The sequence below is a fragment of the Nelusetta ayraudi genome, unplaced genomic scaffold (assembly GCF_046127955.1).
Source record: "Nelusetta ayraudi isolate G7.1 ecotype Tasmania unplaced genomic scaffold, CSIRO-AGI_Nayr_v1 ptg000011l, whole genome shotgun sequence".
Taxonomy (NCBI): domain Eukaryota; kingdom Metazoa; phylum Chordata; class Actinopteri; order Tetraodontiformes; family Monacanthidae; genus Nelusetta; species Nelusetta ayraudi.
Window position 1 is genome coordinate 13,029,572 of NW_027466061.1, and position 24,021 is coordinate 13,053,592.

The 24,021-nt window shown below is 42.0% G+C and overlaps 2 protein-coding genes across 5 annotated transcripts; both read right to left on the reverse strand.

The window, feature by feature from the left end:
• Window positions 1-5,727: 5,727 nt before the first annotated feature.
• LOC142885033 (phosphatidylinositol 4-phosphate 5-kinase type-1 gamma-like) lies at window positions 5,728-18,476 on the reverse strand. Of its 4 annotated transcripts, none has more exons than XR_012926234.1 (18): window positions 18,086-18,476; window positions 15,549-15,577; window positions 15,386-15,475; window positions 15,165-15,295; window positions 14,958-15,075; window positions 13,784-13,936; window positions 12,866-13,165; window positions 12,575-12,786; window positions 12,400-12,483; window positions 11,844-11,892; window positions 11,658-11,742; window positions 11,264-11,437; window positions 10,702-10,858; window positions 10,486-10,548; window positions 9,236-9,704; window positions 9,016-9,077; window positions 7,561-7,641; window positions 5,728-7,483 (listed from the first exon to the last, which is right to left on the reverse strand). XR_012926234.1 is itself a non-coding variant. In XM_076021122.1 (17 exons), exons 1-17 carry the CDS (start codon window positions 18,156-18,158, stop codon window positions 7,481-7,483), a joined length of 2,268 nt encoding a protein of 755 aa, XP_075877237.1. In that variant the 5' UTR covers window positions 18,159-18,475; the 3' UTR covers window positions 5,728-7,480. The 4 variants fall into 4 exon arrangements, 2 of the variants coding, with proteins under 2 accessions (XP_075877237.1, XP_075877236.1); XR_012926235.1 differs by having other exon boundaries at window positions 9,016-9,050; window positions 18,086-18,475; XM_076021122.1 differs by lacking the exon at window positions 9,016-9,077 and having other exon boundaries at window positions 7,561-7,638; window positions 18,086-18,475.
• Window positions 18,477-20,682: 2,206 nt separating this feature from the next.
• Window positions 20,683-23,584, reverse strand: LOC142885034 (phospholipid hydroperoxide glutathione peroxidase-like). Its single transcript, XM_076021123.1, has 7 exons — window positions 23,441-23,584; window positions 22,351-22,445; window positions 22,095-22,239; window positions 21,786-21,937; window positions 21,527-21,551; window positions 21,379-21,438; window positions 20,683-21,162 (listed from the first exon to the last, which is right to left on the reverse strand). Exons 1-7 carry the CDS (start codon window positions 23,504-23,506, stop codon window positions 21,130-21,132), a joined length of 576 nt encoding a protein of 191 aa, XP_075877238.1. The 5' UTR covers window positions 23,507-23,584; the 3' UTR covers window positions 20,683-21,129.
• Window positions 23,585-24,021: the final 437 nt, after the last annotated feature.

A 24,021-nucleotide genomic window follows, 5' to 3' on the forward strand; every position in this document is an offset into this window, starting at 1 on the left:
CATCATCTACTGCGAGGGTAGTGATCTGTTATGAAGGGTCGACATATCCAGCACCTTTTTTCAGTTTTGTTTTTAATGCCAGATTGGACAGGAGGAGGTTTTGAGGAGGATTGTCTTGATTTGCAACATATTGTCAGTTTGGTCATGAATGGAAGTCAGATGTATTTCTAATAGACTGTTCATGAGACCAAAAGACCTTCTCTCTGAGGTGTGCTTTGTCTTAGATGCTGTAATAAAAAAAAGCACACTTTAATGTTTGCTAAGCATTAGCTCATCACTTCATTGTTTCTGATGTGCGTTGTTATATGAAAGTTTAGCCAGTAGCGTGCTTAAAGGCGCAGACTCTGAGGTGCTTCCACTGCCCAACTAGTGGGCAGATCAGTCAAATGGGATTAAAAATGACACCGTTTAGGGTTTAATTGACTAATGCCAGAGTGGGCACTAGCAATTTTCACTTTAAAAGACACTCCTGTTGTACTGAGGAGGGCACATCCACTCAAATCCTTACGTCTCTGTATCACAGTGGGTGGTGACTGTGGATTTTTGTCCCCAGATTAAGGCTCGTTAATCCTCCCTACTCCTCAATGTGGGAGTTGCGGCGGGGCGCCTTTGCTGCACAGCCAGCCAGCCATAAAGAAAATGCTGTGAGACTGGGCTTTACACACACACACACACACACACACACACACACACACACACACACACACACACACACAGGGGCGCGCTCAACTCACACAGACCCAGACTCACACAACACAAAGTCTAAATTTGTTTCAGGATTAGAGGCATCATCTCAATGACTGACACAATGCCACAGGCATTCCCACGGTAACCCTGACAAGGCTGTGTGTCTGTGAGCGTGTCTCTGCGAGGTTGCACAGCCTTATTTCTTTTCATTTATTTCCTTTTTTTTGTTGGTCTGTTTAGTTGGTAGAGGAAATAAATTCACAAACATATGCCCATACACGCGCACACACGTGCTAAAACTTGGCTACTCACATCCCTCTCATTATGCCGACCATTCACTCATGTCCACCTTCACATTCCCCTGCTGCTGCTGCTGCTGCTGCTGCTGCTGCTGCTGCTGCTGCTGCTGAACAGGTACCATCTGACACACATTAGCCAGCCATTAATGACTGAGATTGCACCTACAACAAAAAAAAGTTTTTTTGTGTGTTTTTTCTTTGCCAGTGAGATTCATTCCATGACATTAAGTATCATCTAGTTTCTGCAAGCACATTAACACGTTTCTCCAGTAAACTTTCCCGGGAATCTCTTAGTTGTTTGCTGCAGATGTCAGAAAGTTTTCTTGTGGGTTATGTTAAAACAAAGTACGGAAGTTAAAAAGCAAAAGCAAAAACAAAAACGTGTGTACGATTGAGATGATTTCAAGCACTATTTGCACCAACAAAACAATACCTCAATTTCCAAACTTATACTATATTTTTAGTTTTTAGCTCCTGGTAGTGGCAACTTTACTTCTTTTTGACTGCTCGGCTTAGTAGTTGTAGCCAACACAATATTGCTCCTGAGAAGGCAGATAAAACTCTACTCACATGCCTTCGTGATTTATTTAAGCTAACATCTCTGCTAGCATCCAGGTGGGATTCACCTCCACAACACCAGTGGAATAACAGGGGAAGTGGCGCCCTTCAGCATCCTCCTTGCCTCCTTCTACCCCTGCCCCTCATTAAGGACAGACAACTGATCAATAGGAGAGAATTGGTAGACAGGGATTAGGATTACAAATCAATCAATGCCTTTGTTTTCTTCAGTGTGGCCAAGATAAACACGGCCTTAACCTCCTGACTACCAGTAGTTGAAATTTGTCCTCTGTGAAAGACATTTGTCAACCTGAATAACTCTCACACACTGCATAATACTGCATTAACTCATTTTGCTCTCTAAAGGGGATATTTAGGGCTTTTCAATGATACCACATGTGAGGGGGTGGGGTTTTGGTAACTTTCTCTTCAGGAATTTAGACTCCGTCAGTGCAATTTGAACAATTTATACATATACATATATATATATATATATATATATATATATATATATATAGATAGATAGATAGATATATAGATATATAGATATATATAAATTGTTCAGATGTATATGAATTATTATAAATATACTGTATTTTTGCATAAAGATCAGGGGCAAAAAGGCATACTATATCCACTGTCTTTTTTTGCAGGGCCAAAAATATTTAAAGTCCAAGATCAGCCTGAAACATACACAATAGTGGAATACTGGTCTATGATAGCTTAGCAGGGAAAAGAGTGAAAGAAAGCCAAATCTCAACATGTTTAAAAATGTCAAAAAAGACGAAAAAGAACAAAATCTCAAAATTCAAAAAAATACTTTGATCAGCTTGAAACTCTGTGAAATTACTGTCCTATCATAGTTTAGCATGAGATGGAGAGGTAGAAATAAAGTGAGTTTGTAAACCTAAATCTAACCTCAGACCTAACCCCAAACATAACCTAACCCCAACCCTAACCCTAACCTGAATTAATCAGTGGTTGAATAGTGGCATTTGTCCCTACAGTCTAACCTGGCCCCTCATCGTCTGCCTTGGGCGGGTCCTTGGTCCAGTTATGGAGTGGCGGGCAGCTCATTTCAGATATGGCTGTGTTCCATGGTTCCAGGCTCCAGATAGTCGGTGTGTGCTTAATAATTTCATTTTGGCTTTGTTGGGCCAAGTGGATTATTACTTAAGTGTTAAAGTCATGTAAAGTTGAGACAAATTGTGTTGCTGTGCCCTCTGTGCACCTGGCTGAGTACCATTGAGTCAGTGACTACTGTATGTGTGACATTTTTTTTTCACATTTTCAAAACTCTTAAATGATTAAGATGAGAAAATGTCTCCAGAAGTGAATAATCAATCTTTGGTGAACTACCCCTGTGATAATTGAATGATTAAGACACCTATCTGTGTATGTGCGTGCGTGCGTTCGTGCACACGCGTGGTTTGCACGTGGTTTCGTTCACACTCAACAGCCATGTCAAGGCTCACTGAGAATCTCTACAGACGAACGATAAAGAGACTCACTGCAAAAGAAAAGATGCACCTAGAAACCTGAGTGGGCTGCGAGGAGCAAAGCAAAGCATTCTGGGTAGGTGAGGCTTCACCTCCCACACAGAGAATGAAAACGCAGTCTAAGCATCAACTCACCCCCCATAGCCGCCCGCTTTTGATCTCTCCTTCTCTCTCTTCTCTTTTCACACACATGCAAACACTGTGCTGCCTCTGTTTGTTGTGCCTTTCACCCCTTCTCTCCACTGCAGGAACAAAGACATTGTGTGTTTTTCCAGCGGATGAAAGTGGTGTCTAATAAAATAATGCTGCTCTATAATTTATCTTAAAGTTGTTTGTTTGTTTGTTTGTTTGTTTGTTTGTTTGTTTGTTTGTTTTAGGAACCAAAGCTTTACAGTACAGTATTATCCTACTGGCAACTGAAATTTGTAACTTATGAAAAAAAAAAATTGAACTACTACTATAAAATTCTGTTACTTCAAAAGATGTACAAGGCATGTCAAATTTTTCAGAACATCTGTGTATGACTCTTTCAGAGAGGCAACAGATGTTTCAGGCTTTTCTTTCTGCTGGGTCAGTGACTCCTCCAGCCTTGCAAATAAAAGATAGCTCACCATTTTACTCAGAGTTTCCCAGTGAGCGGTGTGTGAAAGACACAATCTTCAATTTTGACTTAACTGAAAGAAATACAACATCTGTTGATGTGCAGCATAATGGAATAATTTACAAGAAGGGCCAATTTGTTGTCGCTAAGAATGAACTTTCAATGGAGTTTGGTGAAATCATCCTCGTTCTTGTGAAAAATGATTTTGCTCTTTATTTGCTGATTGAGTGCATGGCAACAAATTCCTTTCACACATGCACACTGTCAAAAATGACTGTGTAAGATTAGAATGCAGAGTTACTGACCTGATTGACATGTGGCCTTCATCATATTACATGAAAAATGGCTGTCAGATTGTGCCACTGAAGCACACTGCCTTGTCACACAAAATGCTTGTATAACCATAGAACAGATGCTGAACTCTCTTGTTTATGTCTTACCAATATGGCTGAATCACAGATAGAAAAAAGCTAAGCAATGCCATAGCTGCAGTGCTTCCTGATATGCCGGATCAAGTTGTTAAGTCAGTAGAAGATGCTTTGAAGACACTTGGTGCTGCAACAAAAGATGATTGACAGTACATTACAGAGGGAGATTTGCTGCCGGTATTAAAGCGCATACAAGCCAGAAGACTGGTTGCTGCTTGGGCCCAGAATAGTGAGTGCAAAACATTGCCACCATAACATAGAACACTTGTCCTATTTAAAGTTGTTGAAATCTCAATTTAGCTAAGTGCAATTTTCAAATCACTGATTTACTGATGGTCTTTTTATAGAATCACCCCAGCATGCACTCTGCAAAAGGGAGACAACAAAGGCAGGAACTGATGTGAGGAATACTTTCATAACCATGGTGATCAGATTTGCAACTGGTTTCACGAAATTCTACATTAAAAGGGCTTTTTGTAAACTCACCGTTTGCTATAAGTTTTCTGTCCACTAAGTGGCGGCAAATATCACACTGTTTAGTGTGAGATATACAGTCATGATTTGTTTGTTTGTTTGTTTGTTTGTTTGTTTTGATGTGTTGGTCCGGTGATTCAAGCAACAGCGTGCATGGTGACAGCAGCTTAAAACTCGTCTTCAAATGTGTAATCTCCAAGATCTTGTTTAGTCATTAATATCTTTTAGATGAAATTATGAGGGCAAAATCAAAAAGTGACTTGACAGCTGCACAAACCCAACAGATGATGATAAAATTTAACGTCCCCGTCAATCTTATACAACAAGACAAAGTTTGTTGTTGTATGAGTCAGAGTGCGGTGTCAGAAGTTGGTAGTTCAAACCTCTTTTGAAACGTTTTAATGTCAAGAAAAGAAAGAAGACTCTTAAATGAAGTCGTACTCAATCCAGAAAAATAGCTCAGGGGTTACAAGATGCTCTGGGAATAAGAGGTTCAGTTCTCTTTGAACAGCTTGCTGAGCAATGACTGAATAAACAGGTCAATGGTTGGACTCTCTGAAAGCTTTCTGTTTAAAGTTGCACAAAGTGAGGAAAAACTCAGTAAGAAACACTCAAGGATGTCAAAAAAATAGCTCTGCTTGTTGGGCAGAGAGCTGTGAATCAATAGGTTGTGGTTCAATTCTCCTTTGATCACTTTGGGAAAAGAGACCATGAAATAAATGAATAAACATCTAATGAAATAAAATAAACAATTTGACTACAAAACAAACTAACTCACGTCTTTCAACAAACAGTGTCATTTATTAAATGCAAAGTCAGTTGTTGAGTGTTAGTCCATTTTTTCTATTTTCAGTTAAATTACAAATGTAATTATTTATCTCATTATCTATTCATATATTTTTCTTTTCTTTTCTTTTTTCCTAGACTGCAATTGATGCTCTTCAGAGAAAAGCCAGTATTTGACTTGGCATCTATTTGTTTCCTCCCGTGCTGCTGTCTTGGATGTCAGCTATTTGAAATGACGACTTTTATAAACGGTTTTTGTCAAGGTTTTTAAAAATCTACTGCCTGATGAGGAGGATAGATTTAACACACACATTTTCATCATAGAAATGTGATAAAATATTCCAAATAACAATAATAAAATTATTATTCTTACTATTTTTAAAGATTTTATCCACAGTGGTTAGTGCTGCCACCTCACAGCTAGAAGGTTGTAGGTTTGATTCCGGTGTTCTGTCACCGGGCCTGGGACCCAGATTTGCTCCTATCTGGTGGATAAAAAGCAAATTTCAGACATGGAAAGGTTTCAAAAGGTTTGACCCACCAACCTCCAACATCGCATACATGTCATGCTTTCCGATTCTGTTAGTTCTGTTTATATCTGAGGAAGGTTAATGCTACATGTTTTTTCCTCATGTATAAATGTTATTGGGATTGTGCTAATGTCAGTTCACTAGCAGTTCTTTGTGTTACTATATTATATTTCTTGGATACTGTGCTTCCATCTAGTGGACGAAATATGCTAGTACCAGTGTATTTTTAAAGATAAGAAAACACACAGCCATTTTTTTTTTTTGTTGATCAGAATATATTTGTTTATTTACTTACTCACACAGTGATCGGGTACAAACACTTGTGCCCAGCAAGCAGGTTTGGTGCAGAAGTCTCAATCAATAATACATCATATTAGTAGAGCAGTGTTAGCAGGTTTTCATCAAGTTCATGTCTTGTTGCAGTCATTTATCATGTGAGGACAGAGAATATGTTCCAACTTATACATTTGCTTTAAAAACTCTTATATTTAGAAAATGCTACTTTCTTGAAGTCCATTGAAAGAAAGAAAATTAAATACTTAACTAAAGTATTCTCCAGTGTTTGTTTAACAATGAAGCTTCAATAATTTTGATTGTCTTACAGTGACAATTTAGTACGCATGCAGACACATGCACTGACACAGATAAAAGGCAACATACAAACTCACATGCACACATGGAAAGTTTTTCTTTCACAAAAAATGATTTGATTATATTTTGACAATTTTGTTTCTTTTCATTTTTTCTGCTCGAAACCCTGAAAAGTTAGATCTATATGGGTGAATTTCTTTGCGTTATAGATTTACTTTATGCAATATAATAATAGATCTTTTTAATTTCATAAAATGTACTGCTCTGCGTGTTAATAATCTTTGCTTTTGATTTGGTCAATAAGGCATTCTCAACAGAATCATTCATAGTCAGATCATCGTTTTCTTCTTTCTACACGTCACTGTAAAAAGACAACACTGTGCAAACACAGGACAAAAAGCAATTTGATGCTCTAAAATATTGTCAAAACAACAACATAACAAAATCTGTACAATTTTATAGGTCTGCAGCCATGCTAAAGTGCTAAAAAAAAATAATAATAACATACAATTTAGAGACCCACTGTTGTGAAAATAAATAATTGCATAGAAAAGCAGTGTAGTGGCTGAAGTAGCGCTGGTGAAACCAACATGTCCATATAGCACAGTGAGAACTGGCACAGTGCTGTGTGACTCATGAAAAGAAAAAGAGCAGCCAGCAGGGTTGACATAACGTCTGACATAACAGCCACCCAGATCCTTTAAAGTGCGACTCCTGTGATTTTCAACTTTTTTATTTACTTTTCTGCATAACACAAGAAGGATTCGCTCAGATATTTTTTAAAAATAACATTTCAACAGTTGCATATTTGAAGGCCGTTATGAGGCCGTTGATTGAGGCCTGATTATGAATTATTCTCATCATCTGCTTTGTTTGACAGAATGTTGAACAGTGATTTACATGCACTTAGAGGGGTTTTCTTCATAAAAAAAAACAAAACCTCACGCTGCAACCTCACAGCTCCTGTATGTGAAGAACAGCTTCTGCTCTCCCTCTGATCACTGGTCCCTGCGGTCGGCACAATGAATTACTGGAGAAAAAACATTGCAAGATGGATAAATGAAACAACATTTTTTTCCCACTGTTCTTTGAACTGTTGACACTGACCTGCTCACTCTCGCAGTCTGAGCCGCCTCTGGAGCTGAAGTGCAGAGAGGAGTACGTCCAGCTCCGTTCCTCCTGGCTCTGCTGCTGTCGCAAAGCATCCAGCAGAGGGCAGCAAAGGCAGCGCATAGAAGGAGGGCAGTGGGCAGGCAGAAGAGACAGAGGTCAATGCAAAGACTCGCCAAGAGGCGTTAAATGGGTTTCTATTAACAATTTGTCAGATTGTGTTTGAGTTGACCTTTAATTGGCTAAAACTGGTGGAATTACACTTTAAACCCTCTGGCATAATTTTGTATCCATCTGGCTGTTGGTAAGAAATATTGTCTCCTAAATCAAATGTACTTGCATCTAATGTTGATGAGACATTAGAAATGCTGGAGAAAGAAATATATATATATATATATATATATATATATATATATATATATATATATATATATATATATATATATATATATATAATATATATATAAAAAAAACAACCTTAGATTAAAACCTCACGTTAGAGATTTCAGTGTGAGGTTCTTAATGCTAGAGATGTGTTGACAGCCCTGTCCACCCACAGAAAACAATATCTGCCCCAACCAATGTAGGAGCTTCCAAATATCCTGCTGTAAACTCAAATTATATTCCATTCTAGCTGAGCACTAATCAGCTTTCTAGCGCTACTGGCTTCTATTTAGTTGCAGCAGGTGGAAAGGAGGGCTTACCTCAAGCACAGAGCTACAGATCCTGCAAGTTCCTGCAGCAGCGGCCGTTAAATGTTGTTCACAAATCAAGGACAACTCAATAGGCTTTTTAGATGCTGCAGCATTTGCATACTTTATCTAGATGAATCATGTTAATTGCACGTTATGCTCACATCCTCGTGCTGCTGTGCTTGAGACAAACGCAGTGTCACCTGTGATGCTACTCTGGCTACTCCTGAGGCCACTTACATTGTAACTCGGGCTAGTGTTTAGCTTACGCCGGCCAAGAACTGGTGAGTACACCCAGTACCTGCCATCTGCGTACTGATGGGTTGGAACCACACACACACACACACACACACACACATACATGCAAAGAGATGAACAAAGTTGTGCATGAAGTGTGAGTAAGATTCAGAAAGATAATGAAAAGAAAAATAATGACACGGGGGAGAAACTGGCGTGACAAATAAACAGAGGTAGAGGAAGCAAAAAAAACAAAAAACAGAGCAGTTGTCCTGTAAGGTGACAGTATAATAGGTGGCTTCGCAGGACAGTGATGGAGAGCATGAATGATGATTGACAACTATAAACACAGCGTGCTGTGCAGGAAAGATAAGGCCAGTGTTCTGCTGATGTGTTGAAAAGCACAGACAAAAACTGCCAGCAGCCTTAGGAATAGTAAAAAGCAGCAACACAGCCAGAGCAACCAGTTTGTACGCGCGCATGCAATTAGACATAAAGACATACATGCATCCTCCGCCCTCACCATCATAACTCTATGACGCTGTCCTGACTGGGGCACTGCAACACACCCAGTGGAACACATTTCTTTTAAAAAAAAGGTCATCTTTACTCTTTTTAGAGTAGAACAAAACATAATGCAGGGAACTTTTTTCACTCTGGAGCTCATCAAAACCCTTCAAATTGAGCCATTGAAAAAAGAAAAAGAAACACATTTAAAGCGGTTTGCCGCAACTGGAACTCACAAAGTAGATGTCGGACACGAGCACCTCGCCGTCCAGCGAGTTGTGGCTGCTGGAGACGGACAGCTGATTGCCGGAATGCTGCGGCAGACGGGGGCTGGCCGGCTGCGAGGTGGGGGGCGTGGAGGGGAGGCCGTGGGAGGGGGAGCGAGGGGACGCCGGGCAGATTGGGGTGAAGGCCGAGGAAGAGGGTATGGTGAGGCTGGAGGGGGGCAGCGGAGCTGAGGAGAGCTTCGGGGGTTGAGGTGGAGAGGTGGAGGCGGCGGGCTTGGAGGCGGAGGGACGGAGGGGCGCGACCAGCGTGGCAGATGATTGGCCGGCTGGTTGAGGAGCGGGGCGGGCGAAGGCGGGAGGGAGGGTGGCGGAGGACGGCGAGGAGGCCGGAGCTGAATGGGGATGATGAGCGGGCGACAGGCGGCTGGGAGAGGTTGCGTCTGCCAGCTGCGTCAGCTCTGTGCTCTTTGGGACTTTACTGCAGGAAACAAAACAGACGACGGTGTTCAGTTGGCAGCTGAGCTGCGTCGGAAAACACAAACTATAAAATATATATTTTTTAATTCTCTCAGCCTCTTCGAACAGGAAGAAGAAATTGAAGTCTGTCAGTGCAACAAAGCCGTGGCACTTTAATTTGTTATGCTTGTATTTGCTGAATTATTTTGCATAATTTATTTTTGTGTGCAGCGTGTGTTCTGCAAGGCCGTTTCTGTCACTGTCACCTGTGTTGAACTTTGTGCGGACCTGAGAAAATGTGTGCAGTACCTGTGGGCAGGGGTGTGAGTTGATGTGTTTGGAAGGAGTGGGTGGGGATTGTTGGCTTTTTGTTTTGTTTTTGTTCAGCATTATGTGTTTGTGTGCATTTTTTTGTATGAAAAGTGCTTTATAAATAAAGTTTGATTGAATGATTGATGTTATTATTTGTCATTGTCTGTACACATCCCTGGGAGAGGGGTTGGGGGGATAAGAAGGGAGTGGGCAGATGTACTGACACCGACCGTGGCTTTTTCGGATATCCATTATTTATTCTTCTATACTGTTCTTATGCACTGTGTGCGACTGTGATGCAGCTGAGGAACTGAATTTCCTACGGGATTCAGAAAGTATTCATCTATCTATCTATCCATCTATCTATCTATCTATCTATCTATCTATCTTGTATTGTGTGGTTCTGTATTGTATCCTCTTATATTGTCTCTTAACATATCATGCATTATTATTTGATGCTGTTTGTTGTTGAGGCGTCGTCATGTCTGTACCTGAGCTCCACCTCCACTGTGATAGTGTCCTGCTTCTCCTCGTGCACCTCGACTCTCTGTGACCTGAAGAGTGCACAAAGTTTAACACCGGCAGCCAGAGCACAAATAATACATTTTTCTTTCTTTCTCTCTTTCTTTGTTTTTATTCTTAATTAAAAAAAAAAAAAACATTATAATTACAGACATGTTGTGGCACATCCCTGGCCCTGCTCTCACCTGAGTAAGCACGGCGAGTGCGCCTGCTTCCTGTAGCGGGGGTGCTCCGGCGTGTCAAAGGGCGTGGTTGGCAGAGAGTTATTGGACGACAGCGTGGTGGCGATGGAAGCTGTGGTTGCATCCTCGAAGGAGGGGGGTGTGCACGGCGGGTCTCTCCCTGGGAAAACACATTACACAAAAATGTACATTTAATATTAATAATAATGGATTGTATTTATATAGCGCTTTTCAAGGCACCCAAAGCGCTTCACATTGATTTTTGATAAATCAGTAAGAATTAAATGTGACCTGACAGTGCAAACCACTGCACTGCTCTGACACCAGTCTGCACTGAATGGGTGGATTCTGACTTTTTAAACCACTTTCAGTAATTGTTTCCAAGCTTAGAAAAGACTGTCTACATTGTCTTTAAGGCAACGCCCTGCACAGGAAGTCATGAACTAAAAAATCAGGTGCAGGATTCTAGAGATGACTTCTACATTGTGAGTCATTTAAATTGTGGCAAACATGTTGAAACATAGACAGCTCTCTGCATTTTTCTTTGACTGTGGCTGGTAACTACCGTTGTCCTCCAGCATGAGGAAGCTGCGGGCCCCTCTTAGGTTCTCCATGTTGTCCTGGTTCTCCTGCCGCTCATCGCTCACCGAGGGACGCTGACTGCTGGAGATGGTCCCGCCGCTGGACTTGGACATGGACAGAGCACCTCGGCCTCTTTTAGATGGAGACGATCGCAGGGCTGCCGAGGCAAAAGTGACCCAACAATTACAACTAAATTACACTCGAATTTTAGCTTTCATGGATAAAATGTTCATAAAAAGTTATTTATGCGAATGAGTATTTGGCTTGCTGTCCTTTTTAGGCTGCCAAAAAATAGTCCCTTAGTTGCAGGTGATTTTATTTATTAGAATTCTTACAGACTAGGACCTTTAAGATCTCGAACTCTGCTGGGTACTCACAGCAGCTCTTTCTGAAGACGGTGGAGCTGCAGAATTTGAAGAACCTCTCTGCATAGAAGCCGGGTCTGTGCACCGACACCGTGTCCTGTTGGGGTGGCGCAGGTGGATGAGGACACAGTGAGTCTCAGGCAGTGCAGTCGGGTTGGTTGTGGACAGACTTGTTACAGTCAGCTGAGAGACACTCACCCCGTCATGGATGAGGGACTTCCAGGAATGTTCCAGTTTCTTAATGAGTCTGTTCACAAAACAATTGAATTACTCAGCTGAGCTTGTTGACTTGCTGTTGTTTTCTGGCACCCGGAGCTGGACTCAAGGACGCACTCTACAATGTCCAGATGCATTTAAGGAAGTCGATTTTTGGTTCTAGATTGGATTAAATTCTGGAGTCGACACACCACACAGTCCGTCTGCCTGTCCTGAGAGGAGCTTTAAAATGATCAAATGTCCATTGAACTGACTCACTGTCTTAACAAGCAAGGCATGTGGGAAGAGTGTAACTGTCTTCTGATTTACTTCATATGCATAATGCCTCAGGTGATTTTCCACCTTCCTCAGAGACACTTCTGAGGAAGGTGGAAGCTCCACCGAAACGTGTCAAGGTCAAAACAAAGATACAAACCTGTCTCACGTAGTTGTCAAAATAAAATCTATGCAGTTAAATATTCCTGCAAAATGACCCATGATTCAACACCTCAGCCTCAAGAAGAAGAAGTAGTTCACAGATGAACGTTATACTGCTCACCTGTAGGACTGCAGGATGTCAATGATCCCAATGAACAGCAGGAGGCGCTCTCCTTTTACGCCAACAGCTGGAATACCACCCATCCTGTGTACGCACACACAGACGCACACAGTAAATTCTATTCCTATAAACAGTGAATGTTGATCAACACTAAGAGTGTCAGGCAGAGACGTACGTGTCGTCGTGGTCTAGAGTTTCGCGGCACGTGGAGCCTCCCTGGATCGACTCCATGGCCGTGGAGTACAAGGCCCTCTGAGCCGCAGGCTTCTTTTCATCGCTGGCGCCTCCTGCAGGTGAGCCCAGGGACTGGCGCTCTCGCTCAGCTTGCGTTTTGTTGTGGATGCCGAGCAGCAAACTGTAGTCCATGATCTTGAAGCTTTCCAGAACCTGGGAGGAAAAAAACATGAGTCAGTGGTTGTGATATTTCAGGAACACATCCTAAGCATGCCCTTGATTGTGTTCTCACCAGACAGTCTCTTTGCAGAGTTTTGACCAGGGCGCCGTAAGTGTCCTGGTCAAGAGTAAGGCCTTCAGGAATGTCAATCAGAAAGTCCAGGTCTTTAAAAGTGGGCTTGGACTTCTCCCGCTCCTTCTTGGATGCTCGCCTCTTGTACGTGGAGCCCTTCAGGTCGAACTTGAGGTGCATTCGCACGGAACGCGGCAAAATGTTATTCATCACCACCACCCGGATGTTCTTGCCTCCACACTGGACACAGTAGAGCCCGAAAAACTTTGGCAGCAGGGTTCGGGGGTTCTGGTTCAAGTTCTGGTAAAAGACGTAGAAAATGCAAAGACACATGTGTCATTACAGTCATCGTCCACTCAGCAGAGAAACTCCAGACAAACACCAGCGGACAAAACAGTAAGTGTCCGAGCGACAAGGATACGGAACATCAGGTGGCAACATGACGCTGCTAATCTGGCCCGAGGCTCATGCACCTGCCAGACAGCGTGATCCCAAGTGCAGGCCGCCACCAACTCCTGTGTGACTTCACTTGTGTGCTTCCTGAACCTCTTAGTGACGACTTAACCCGCGTGTTGGCCACAGCCAGGCGTGACTGCTGACATAACTGCTGGCTGCGGTGGACGGACCCAGGAGGTGGAGATAAGGAGATAAAGCTGGCTGCAAGTTTGTGGCCACGCCCAACGAGCCCATTCGCTAAAACCCCTCAGCAAACACAAAACTACACCAAAAGGAATGAGAGGCCAATTCAGCCGAACTGAGACCTTCCAGAAAATGCAGTTAACAAATATGTTTGTCAGATTTCTATTTTAAGCTATTTTGATTTAATTGTACCAGAGAAGAAAACATATGTGCCGTTGTGCGCAATAACATTATCAGATATGTTTGACTACAAAACAACAGGGATGAGAGAGGCCTTACCATGTAGTAGCCAGGAAGAAGTTTCTGCAGGAACTCGGCCTCTTTGTGCAGAACCGTTTTGATGATAAACTCGTCATCGCGGGTCACGTAGAAGATGGAGCCGCTGGCTCCTGGATTGGTCAGCTCGATCAAGGGCTCATTACACAGGGAGTACTGGCCAAAACACAACCAGAGCAGAGATCAACACTTAATCCGATTGAATTAGTTCCTATTTGTTTGCAAAACTTGTGATTTATAATTAATTATTTGGTGTTATTACTGTCTAGGACTAGCCCACCAACCAGTGTTAAGAATATATGTGCTATTCCGACGCAGGCTGCATATCTGGCGGCTAATTTGTGAGGCAGTCACTTAATTGTGTAGAGGCACAGGGAGCCAAATGCACTGCACCGGTGCCGACACTGCTGCTGCTGCTCCGCCCCTTGAGCCGCACCACGCACGCAAACACATGCAAACACACAAACACAAACTACGCACGACTGTCTGTCGCCACTACTTCAAGTCTAAAAAAGAGCCTCTTAAGCCCGTTAATCTCCCCACTGACACAGGAACAATGTGATCTTAAACGTGCAGCTGAGAGCGCCGCATGTGTGCGTCAGTGTGTGTTTAGGAAATGTTAGTGTGCTCATACTTTTCTGTTGCAGTTGATCTTTTTTTTATTATTATTAAAGCATGATGACTGACTCAAGTGAAGAGAGGAGAAAAACTAGATTTAATCATCCTACATTATTACTTTAAATCTTTATTTAAATCTAAGAAACAACCTCATCATTATCTATGAAAAGCCCTTTGAATTGCCCTTGTGTGTGAGATGCGCTATACAAATAAAGCTTTTTTCCAAGACTTTAAATAATATACTTATTTATGGACATGTTAAATGCAAAAAAACATTTATATGAAGAGGACTTCTACTGTCACGTGAAAACAGCAAACTTGAGCCAGAAAGGCGCCCTCACATTATGACCTTTGCCAATTTTATGACTAACAAAAACATGCAGCTGTTTAGTTCAGCTGTACGGGAAGATGATAGCAGTTGGATAGCTACCTCCAATACTGGAAGAATAATAATAATAACAATGACTCAAAACGTGAATACTTCCTTATCTTTGAACACTCGCTTGTGTGGCACTAGTCATGCAACAGAATCATGAGTGGAAAAGCAATGACAGCTCACCAGGTAGTCGTCTGGCCGGATCCCAAACAGCTCTCTGAAGTAGCGGAAGGCCACAGGGGCGTAGGTTTTAAACCTGAAGTCTGGGTAGTGATGGGCTGGTGTGAGGTTGCTGCCTTCACTGTATGGAAGACCGGCAGAGAGACGCGTGTAAGAGACGCTGTGGCACAAATACACATAAATCACCCAGTCCCTGCACAGGACAAGCACCTGGGGAAGAAGATGCTCTCCACCATGTAGAAGTCCTGCATCAGCACATCTCTCTCAGGCTTGGAGCTCAGGTTGCCCACCGTGTAGCCAATGCCCAGCTGGATGGCTCCTTGCAGAGCAGAGGAGGCGGTCTGGAGGTGGAGAGCAGAGAAAAGAGCAGGGTGGTGTAGTGTCCGCTGTGGAGTGATGCGTTATGTCTAAGTGGTGGAGGAGAAGCCTGCCTTCTTGTACGTCGTCTCTCCGGAGGCATCGACTCTCCTGTGGCCGATCTTCTTCTCGTGAGCAGGGCCCACCCCAAATGGAGACGGCATCTGCAAAGAGATGTAAGAATATGACAACAGGGAAAATAATGTGTCTTATTATTGGTTTGCATTTGCTCCTCACCTCTGCTAGCTGAGCCTTCTTTGCAGGGTCTGTGGACAGAAGCAGGTAGAGAAGATTCAAGGCATCAGTATATCATTTGGCCATGATGCAACCAGCACAAAAACATACATTCATCTGGAGAAAAATGGAGAAACCTTCATCGTCAACAAAATAGTGAGACTGTTTGAAGCAAATGTTTAACATGCTGCATAAAACAACCTTATTCCAACTGAAAGACTCACCGCCAGTAACTGGTTAAAGCTTCACAACACCCTCAGGAGTCAGACCACTGTCTTCTATTCGTGGACCACTGAGATTTGCACTGAGAACATAAAAACTCTATTGGATTGACTTCCTCCCTAATCTGCCTGCCGCCATTGGCTGACGTCCCCAGATCACCCTGCCAACCAATCGCACTTGGGGATTAGGAAGAATCTTTCCCATGGAGGGATGTGAGGGAGGCAACGCGACTGTGTGTGTGGGCGCATGTTTGAGTGTAAACAGGAGAACAGGGCAGTGAGAGCTGTAAAGGTTACTGAGATGAAATTGATGAGAGAAAGATCATTTCGATAGGAAACAATGGGATCTAGCAGTTACTAAAAACTGCAAGGTGCGCTGAATCATTGAAGCACACTGAATGACAAATGAGGGGCAAAGATTAGAGGGAATATGACGGATTAAGAATAAGCTTTTTATTTTTTACTTTTTAAAAAGCAGGTTTCTTAAAAATATATATAGGCTGTGTGTTTGAAAAGGGAGCATATGTAACTAAAGTGCAAGAAAAAAAAATGGATAATGGATGGATGGATGAATGGATGAATGGATGAATGGATGAATGGATGAATGACCTAATTCATCGTATCATTAAACCAAAGGTTCAGGTAGATCAAATGTAAAAGGTAAAAATAAATGTTGAAAAAAAATTGGATTTTGACAATGAGAAGGCAGTAGTTTTGCAGTGTGGTGTAACAGGGCTGGGGGCCTCTGTGTGGAGCTTGCTTGTTCTCCCAGTGTCTGCTTTGGTTCTCTCCACGTACTCTGGCTTCCTCCCACAGTTCAAAAACATGCATGTGCAGCAAATTGGGAAGGATTGATAAAAAGCTGCTTGAACTAAAAGGACAAAAAAACATCAAAAGTGTACATGCAACTTGAGAAGCAATAACAAAAGAGCAGAACTTCATTTTTTATAGCATCTTTTTGTTGCTTGGACCAGAGCCACACATCTGGCAAGACTTGTAACCTGCAGATTAACAGTGCAGAGGAGCCTGTCGGGCGGAACAACGACAAGGAGTATCGGCGCACACAATAGGTGTCTGTGGGATTAGGGTCAGGCCAGAATAATGTGGCTCTGAGCTGCACAACACAAACAGGATGCAACCATTTAGAAATCTCAGGTGGCCTTAAAAAACAACAGGCGATCTGAGAGGTTTGACTTGAAAGATGTCACATGGAAAAGGAAACGGCAAATGTAGATTTACTGAAAGCGCTTCCAGATGTTAGGTCAATGTTAGGATGAGAGGAGTGTGTATGTGTGTGTGTGTGTGTGTGTGTGTGTGTGTGTGTGTGTGTGGTTGTCATAGCAAAGAGGATTAGATCTATCCCTCGCTAAGAAAGCGCTGGCCTGTTGCTGTGACATTAATGTGACACTAAACACGGGAGTAGATTATGCCAGTGGCTCTGTGAACATGAGCATAATCTGCTGGATTTAATAATCATATGTTCACAAATATCGGCAGTAGTTACACATAATAATAAAAAAAAAAGAAGCGATACCTCGGAACAGCCTATGGGTTTTTTGTTAAATTGATGGAGGCACGTGTTTTCCGTCATTTACACTCACACTCACACTTTTGGATGTTGTCGTGCTGGTCGTGTTGACTTGCTGCCTTGACAACATGTGCAGCAGGGTTTGGAACTGACAGCCCGCAGCGGATTAATGTGTGGCTATGTTATAATTCCATACCAGATTATGTAAAGCACTCAGATTTACCTTTGGAGCGGAAGAGAAGAACATATAGCAAATGCGGAAACAAGGGTGTGTGTGTGTGTGTGTGTGTGTGTGTGTGTGTGTGTGTGTGTGTGTGTGTGTGTGTGTGTGTGTTTGGGAGGGAAAATGTGAACATGTGAACATCTATTGGGTAAAGACTGACACTCTCACTCTCTCACAGCAGCTCACCCTCATCCTCAGCAGGTCCTGCTGGGGGACTGTGTGTGTGAACAGCCAAACTGGTCTATGCCAATGCAGCCACAGACAGTGCAAGGCTGGTTGACACTGGTTTCCAGCAGAGACATTTATAATTTATCTAAGGAGCTCACATTTCTCCAGTATCAATGCTCTCCCTCCTCACTATAGATGATTTCACAAATCTAGTGCTTTAAATCAACACATCAGGCTAAACCCTTCATGCCCTGTGATGGGTCTTAGGAATGCTGACCACTCATGTCCAACTTGTGCAGCTGCTGGCTCATGCATCTCTTTAACACAACTGGTTTCCTCTTCTTCTTCTTTTCCTGACGAGTGGTGAACATTTGTGTAACTGGGTGAGCGGCATACTAACCGGTGTCCCCCTGCAGGTCGAGGTGTAGGCTGGTCCCGCCATCGTCCCTTCTTTCCGCGGCGCTGTCATCCATCTCCGGACGGCGACGCACAGCAGGCGAATCCTGAGCGCCAAGCAGACGAGCTGGTGTGATATCGGGCAGGAGAGAGAAGCAGCAGCGCCGCTCATTTCCTCCCCCTCATCCCCCTTCTCCCCCTCCTCCTCACGGCCGCGTCAAGCCGCAGCTGTGTCGTGCGGCCTGCATCACTTTCACACGGGTGCACCATATGCGTACGTGCCCTGCGCGGAGGCGAACGCAGCGTCGTGTCCGTGAATGCGTCATCGTCGTCACGCAGTGACGCGTCCCGAAGTATACGTCATCATCCCGAATTTCACGCCGGCAAACGCATCCTTGGATCTACATATCGCAACAAAGGCAAAGCAATTAAATAATAATAATAATAATAATAATAATAATAATAATAATAATAATAATAATAATAATAATAATTATTATTATTATTATTATTATTATTATTATTATTATTATTATTATTATTATTATTATATATATAATTATTAATAATAATAATGAGGAAGTTGTGTCTTCCAAGAAATAATGATATTCACAAACTAACGTCTTTGTTTTATATCAATGCGAGTTCCTATTTGGCTTTTGGCTTCGATTTTAGTGCGCTCACGCCTGCCAGAGTAAAACAAACATGACAGGAAGGCCAGGGGAGCCGAGCAAGTAGAGCTCTATTATATTTCTTTACAGCTCTGGAAAAAATTAAGAGACCACTGCAAATTTCTCTGAAATCAGCATCTCTCCATGTTTGACAGCCATTCCATTCTAGTGTCTGTTGAATTCCAACACAGGCACACCTCATTCTACTTAATGAAGTATTGATAAGGTGATCACCTGCACAAAATCTTGTTTAGCAAGGAAAAAACACCTGCTATGGTCATCACTATCCTCTTGCAATAGGACCAGCTGGATGATAAAAACAGTGCTAGTAGTACCTCAAAAGTAAACTACTGACCATGCCAAAAGAGTTGAAAAGAAAGGTTTTGAGTGAGGAAAGGAAGAAGAAGAAAAAAAGCCCTTCATCAATGAGAAGCAAAGAAGAGCCAGGCTGAGATTTGCAAAAGACCATAAGGATTGGACCATAGCAGACTGGATTAAAGTCATCTTCTCTGATGAGTCCAATTTTCAGCTTTTTTCAACACCTGGTCGTCTAATGCTTAGATGGAGACCTGGAGAGGCCTACAAGCCACAGGGTCTCGCACCAACCGTGAAATTTGGTGGAGGATCTGAGATGATCTGGGGGTGCTTCAGCAAGGCTGGAATCGGGCAGATTTGTCTTTGTGAAGGACGCATGAATCAAGCCACGTACAAGGTCATCCTTGAAGAAAACTTGCTTCCTTCTGCTCTGATAATGTTCCCCAACTCTGACGACTGTTTTTTTTTTTTAGCAGGACAGTGCTCCAGGTCACACAGCTTGGCCGATTAAGGTGTGGATGAAGGACCACCAGATCAAGACCCTGTCATGGCCAGCCCAATCTCCAGACCTCAAACCCATTGAAAACCTCTGGAATGTGATCAAGAGGAAGATGGATGGTCACAAGCCATCAAACAGAGCTGAGCTGCTTGAATTTTTGTGCCAGGAGTGGCATAAGGTCACCCAACAGCAACGTGAAAGACTGGTGGAGAGCATGCCAAGACGCATGAAAGCTGTGATTAAAAATCAGGGTTATTCCATCAAATATTGATTTCCAAACTCCTCCTAAGTTAAAACATTAGTATTGTGGTGTTTCAAAATAAATATAAACTTGTTTTCTTTGTGTTCTTTGAGGTCTGAAACACTGCATCTTTTTTATTTTTATTTTGACCATTTGTCATTTTCTGCAAATAAATGCTAGAAATGATATTTTATTTGGAATTTTGGAGAAATGTTGTCAATAGTTTAAAGAATGAAACAAAAATGTTTATTTTACTCAAACACATGCCTATAAATAGTAAAATGAGAAAAACTGATCATTTTGCAGTGGTCTCTTAATTTTTTTCAGAGCTGTATATTATGCATTTTGGAACACACTTAGTATTTGCATTTATCACTAAATACATACATATTGTAATATACACTTTATGTATATTAGATGTGATTTTGTTCATTTGGTTTGACTCAATACTGGAGGAAAAAATGGATAAAGGAGCCATCTTAAAATGGTATCACATTAGATACTACAAGTTAAAAATATTTGAACCAGGCATGTTGACCATTCAGCTTTGCACACTACAGTGTCTGAATGCTGGTGCTCTCAGAAAGCAGTGTGTTTCTTATTTAGGGTACTGTCATGAGGGCTTCCTTGGCAGATGGCAGCTAACTAGGAGCAAGACCCTTGCTCTATGAATAATCTTATATAGTGTATAAGGATTGGAAAACCAAATTACTTTAATGGTACTGTGAGTATACTCTTTTACTGATGCATTAATGGGCAGTAAATACAGCTTTTACCAATATAAGAATCATAAATTATGGCAAGTTTTACACACTGGACTTTTAAGAGATCTTAAAATGGTTAGTTCAATAACAAAGGACAAAGGAAAGAGAAAATAAGCGCTTTTTTTGCTTTTATTAGTCATAATCAGTTACATCAATGAGAGACAAGTTAATTGAGGAATGATCAGATGAGCGCAGAAATCGATGGCATATTATTTCTTTACATAAAACTGTTAATGAGAAGAAACCAGTTTAACTGCAGATGTGATAAACTAGTATTACTACTACTATGTTCTTTGTTGGGTTTTTTTTTTTAAGGACAACATAAATAATCACCTCATTATGGCATCTGAAATGGCTCTACTTTGGATAACTAGTGAACGTCTTCTCATTTGGCTTTGTGGCTTGGCCCAGTGCGAGTTCTGGCAATTAGTTGCACGCTGAGTAAAATCGGGCCCATCCTCCCCAAAGCTGGGTTTAAAGACAGGCCGTCACAAATCCAGACACACACGGACCAGTACCAGAAAGTCCAAGAGAGAGTTCAGGAGTGAGAAATTCACATTACAGGTAAGTGGGCAGATCCTTCTCCACCACCTGAAAAGAGAAACAAGTGCACGTTAATCCTCCTGCAGATATTATAAACAGATATTGTTCAAGGAATCTTAAATGATTAAAATATTTTTCTCCACAACGGATTAGTACATCATGCACTACTACAGTCACTTTGCTTTGAACAGAAAGAAACTAGACCCCCCCCCCCAAAAAAATTAGTTTCTACTATACAAAGAAATACTACAAAATGCCACTTACGTCCGGATCGTCACCTGGGCCATATCGTTTCACCACTTGTCCCTCTTTGTTAATCAGAAACTGTATAGGAAAGAAAATGCTTTTAAATTCACTGATTCTGGGGACAAATAATTCCAACAATGCATAAAACCAGGACTGAAGCATTTACCTTCGTGAAATTCCACTTGATGTTACTGTTGAGAGAGCAAAGGGTCTTGTTACAAAATTACTTTCACTCTCCAGCAGCCTCAGTCATTTGCTAAATTAATATTTGATAGCTATTTTCTTTAAACTCTGGTCGTTTTTTTTTTTCTTTCTTCAAATTGGATTGAGTAGATTTGGGTTGAGACTCGGTGTCCCAAATCATATGCGGAATTCCACTATTTTACTGAGCATATGACAGTTTTCTTTGCCAACTGTGAACTTACTTCCCCAAAAATCCTTTGCCTTTGGGCTGCACCTTCATCCACATCCACAGAGGGTGAGCTTGGCCTCCGTTCACATCGATCTTACTGAAGAGATCAAACTCGGCATTGTAACCCTTGGCAAACTCTTTAATCTCGGCTTCAGTTCCCGGCTCCTGCATCATCAGACAAGCCCAGGTAAAGACAAGTGGAAATACCAGAGAAACCCAAATAACAACAATTTCAAACCAAGTATAATCCAGGCTTAATCAGGCTTGTGCAATGTTGTTGTTTTAATCACCCATATATCATCATTTTTATTTTTTTGCTGACCTGGCTTGCAAACTGGTTGCATGGGAAGCCCAGGATGCGTAAACCCTTCTCAGCATAGGAGGCGTGCATTTCCGCTAGCTGAGTGTAGTTTACTTTGGTCTTTCCTCATTTAGAGGCCACATTTACAATGATGCACACGTGTCCCCTGGTGGAGGAAAAACAAGTTAATGACTGAAACACATAAGACGTTTAACACGGCATTTTATGCAATACATCAGTAGGTGTGATTTTAAAAATAGCATGACTCATAATATACCTGTATTTTTCCAGAGACACCTCATTGCCGTCAATATCCTTGGCAGAAAATTCATAGATTGATTTGGCGCTCTGCCAGTCTGTCACCTGAGCACACTGCAAAGGAACCAAAAGTAGAAGTTACGTGTGTGTGTGTGTGTGTGTGTGTGCGTGCGTGCGCGCGCGTATGTAAGAGAGCGACTGGGTAAATCACTTCTGTTTCAGGGGGGGGGGGGAAGTTACAAGAGACTAAAGTCCATGAAAGGGGGCAAACGTGTCATCAGAAGATGTGGGATAATAACAAGATAACCTTTGCCTTCACATACTAGACGCACTTTGACACATTTAAATACTCATTCATTACTGAACAGTTACATTTACGGAGATAACAGGTGTGGTGAGTTTAAACGCTAATTCGGTCGCTATCTTATCACATCCAGGAAGCGTACAAGAGAAGAAGGTACGTTCTAATCAGAAACCGCTGCTAATGTTTCAACGTGTTAACAGTCCAACAAAACGATACTAGAAAACAAATGCATTAAAGAAGAACAAAAAAAAATCTAATTTAAATCTAAAATAAATCTAAATAAAGTTGTAGAAAAATGAATGAAGAAAACGAAAGAAATGAAAATGAGGAAATGCAAATGAATGAAATGAAGAAAATCATGGTTGTGTAAACGACCGGTCTTATTTGTTGTTGAGAAAGCATCATCTGATCCGTGGATTATTTGTGGCCAGATTATCAATAACCGCAATCTCTGTTCATTCTCTCAAAGCTAACTGTACGGCAACACAAGGGTGTTACAAGCCTCAATGTCCTACAACCGAACGCGTGTTTCAATTTAGTGAACATAAAAGTTAGCTGGCCGAAAGAAAGCGGGAAGGACGGCTAATTATGTCGTTAATTGGTATAAAAATACGATTCCGGGTTCTCTATTTAAGCTAGCGACAGCGGCTGTTTCAACATCGGACGTATTTTTCGGTTGCACCAAACCCCCAATACAACATTGACCCCGTATGATAGACCTTCAGCGCGGCACAGAACGAAATTGAAACATTTTGTTCAGACGACAGGAAACAAATTCAGAGACAAACAGAAGTGTGTTACTCACCATGGCGCGGGACAGTGCGACTTGGCTGCCAAGCAAACCCAATAACACGGTTGGTCTCACCCACATGACGGAGAGACTGAGCACCAGTGTCACGTGACTCTTAAACACAGCCCTCGTTCTGCAGCAGACCAATGATTGCTGTGCCCTCAGAGTGCGCATGCGCTATATGACCATCGTCGTTTTTCTAGGAAAATGAAGTGCCGTAAATATGCAATGGGGGGGGGGGGGGGGGGGGGGACAATAACAATATTGCAATTTTTTTTTTTTTTAAATGTGCCCCAACTTGTGTTTCACTGTTTATTTGTGTTTGTGTTAAGCTCATTGTCAGAGGGTGTGCGTGTTCCTGGGAGAGGTGTGTGCCCACGGGTTTGTGGGAGTTCCTGATTCCTGAGAACTAAGACACCAGTCTAGCCTCCGGCTCTGGCTGAGGGGTTGATTGAGAAAAGGCTTGCATTCGAAGTTGTCGGAAGCAATAACACACAGTGACCTCAGAACAAATGATCAGGGGCAAAAAATGTGATTGGTAAATTGCTAAAAAAACAAAACAACAACAACAACAACAACAACAACAACAACAAACA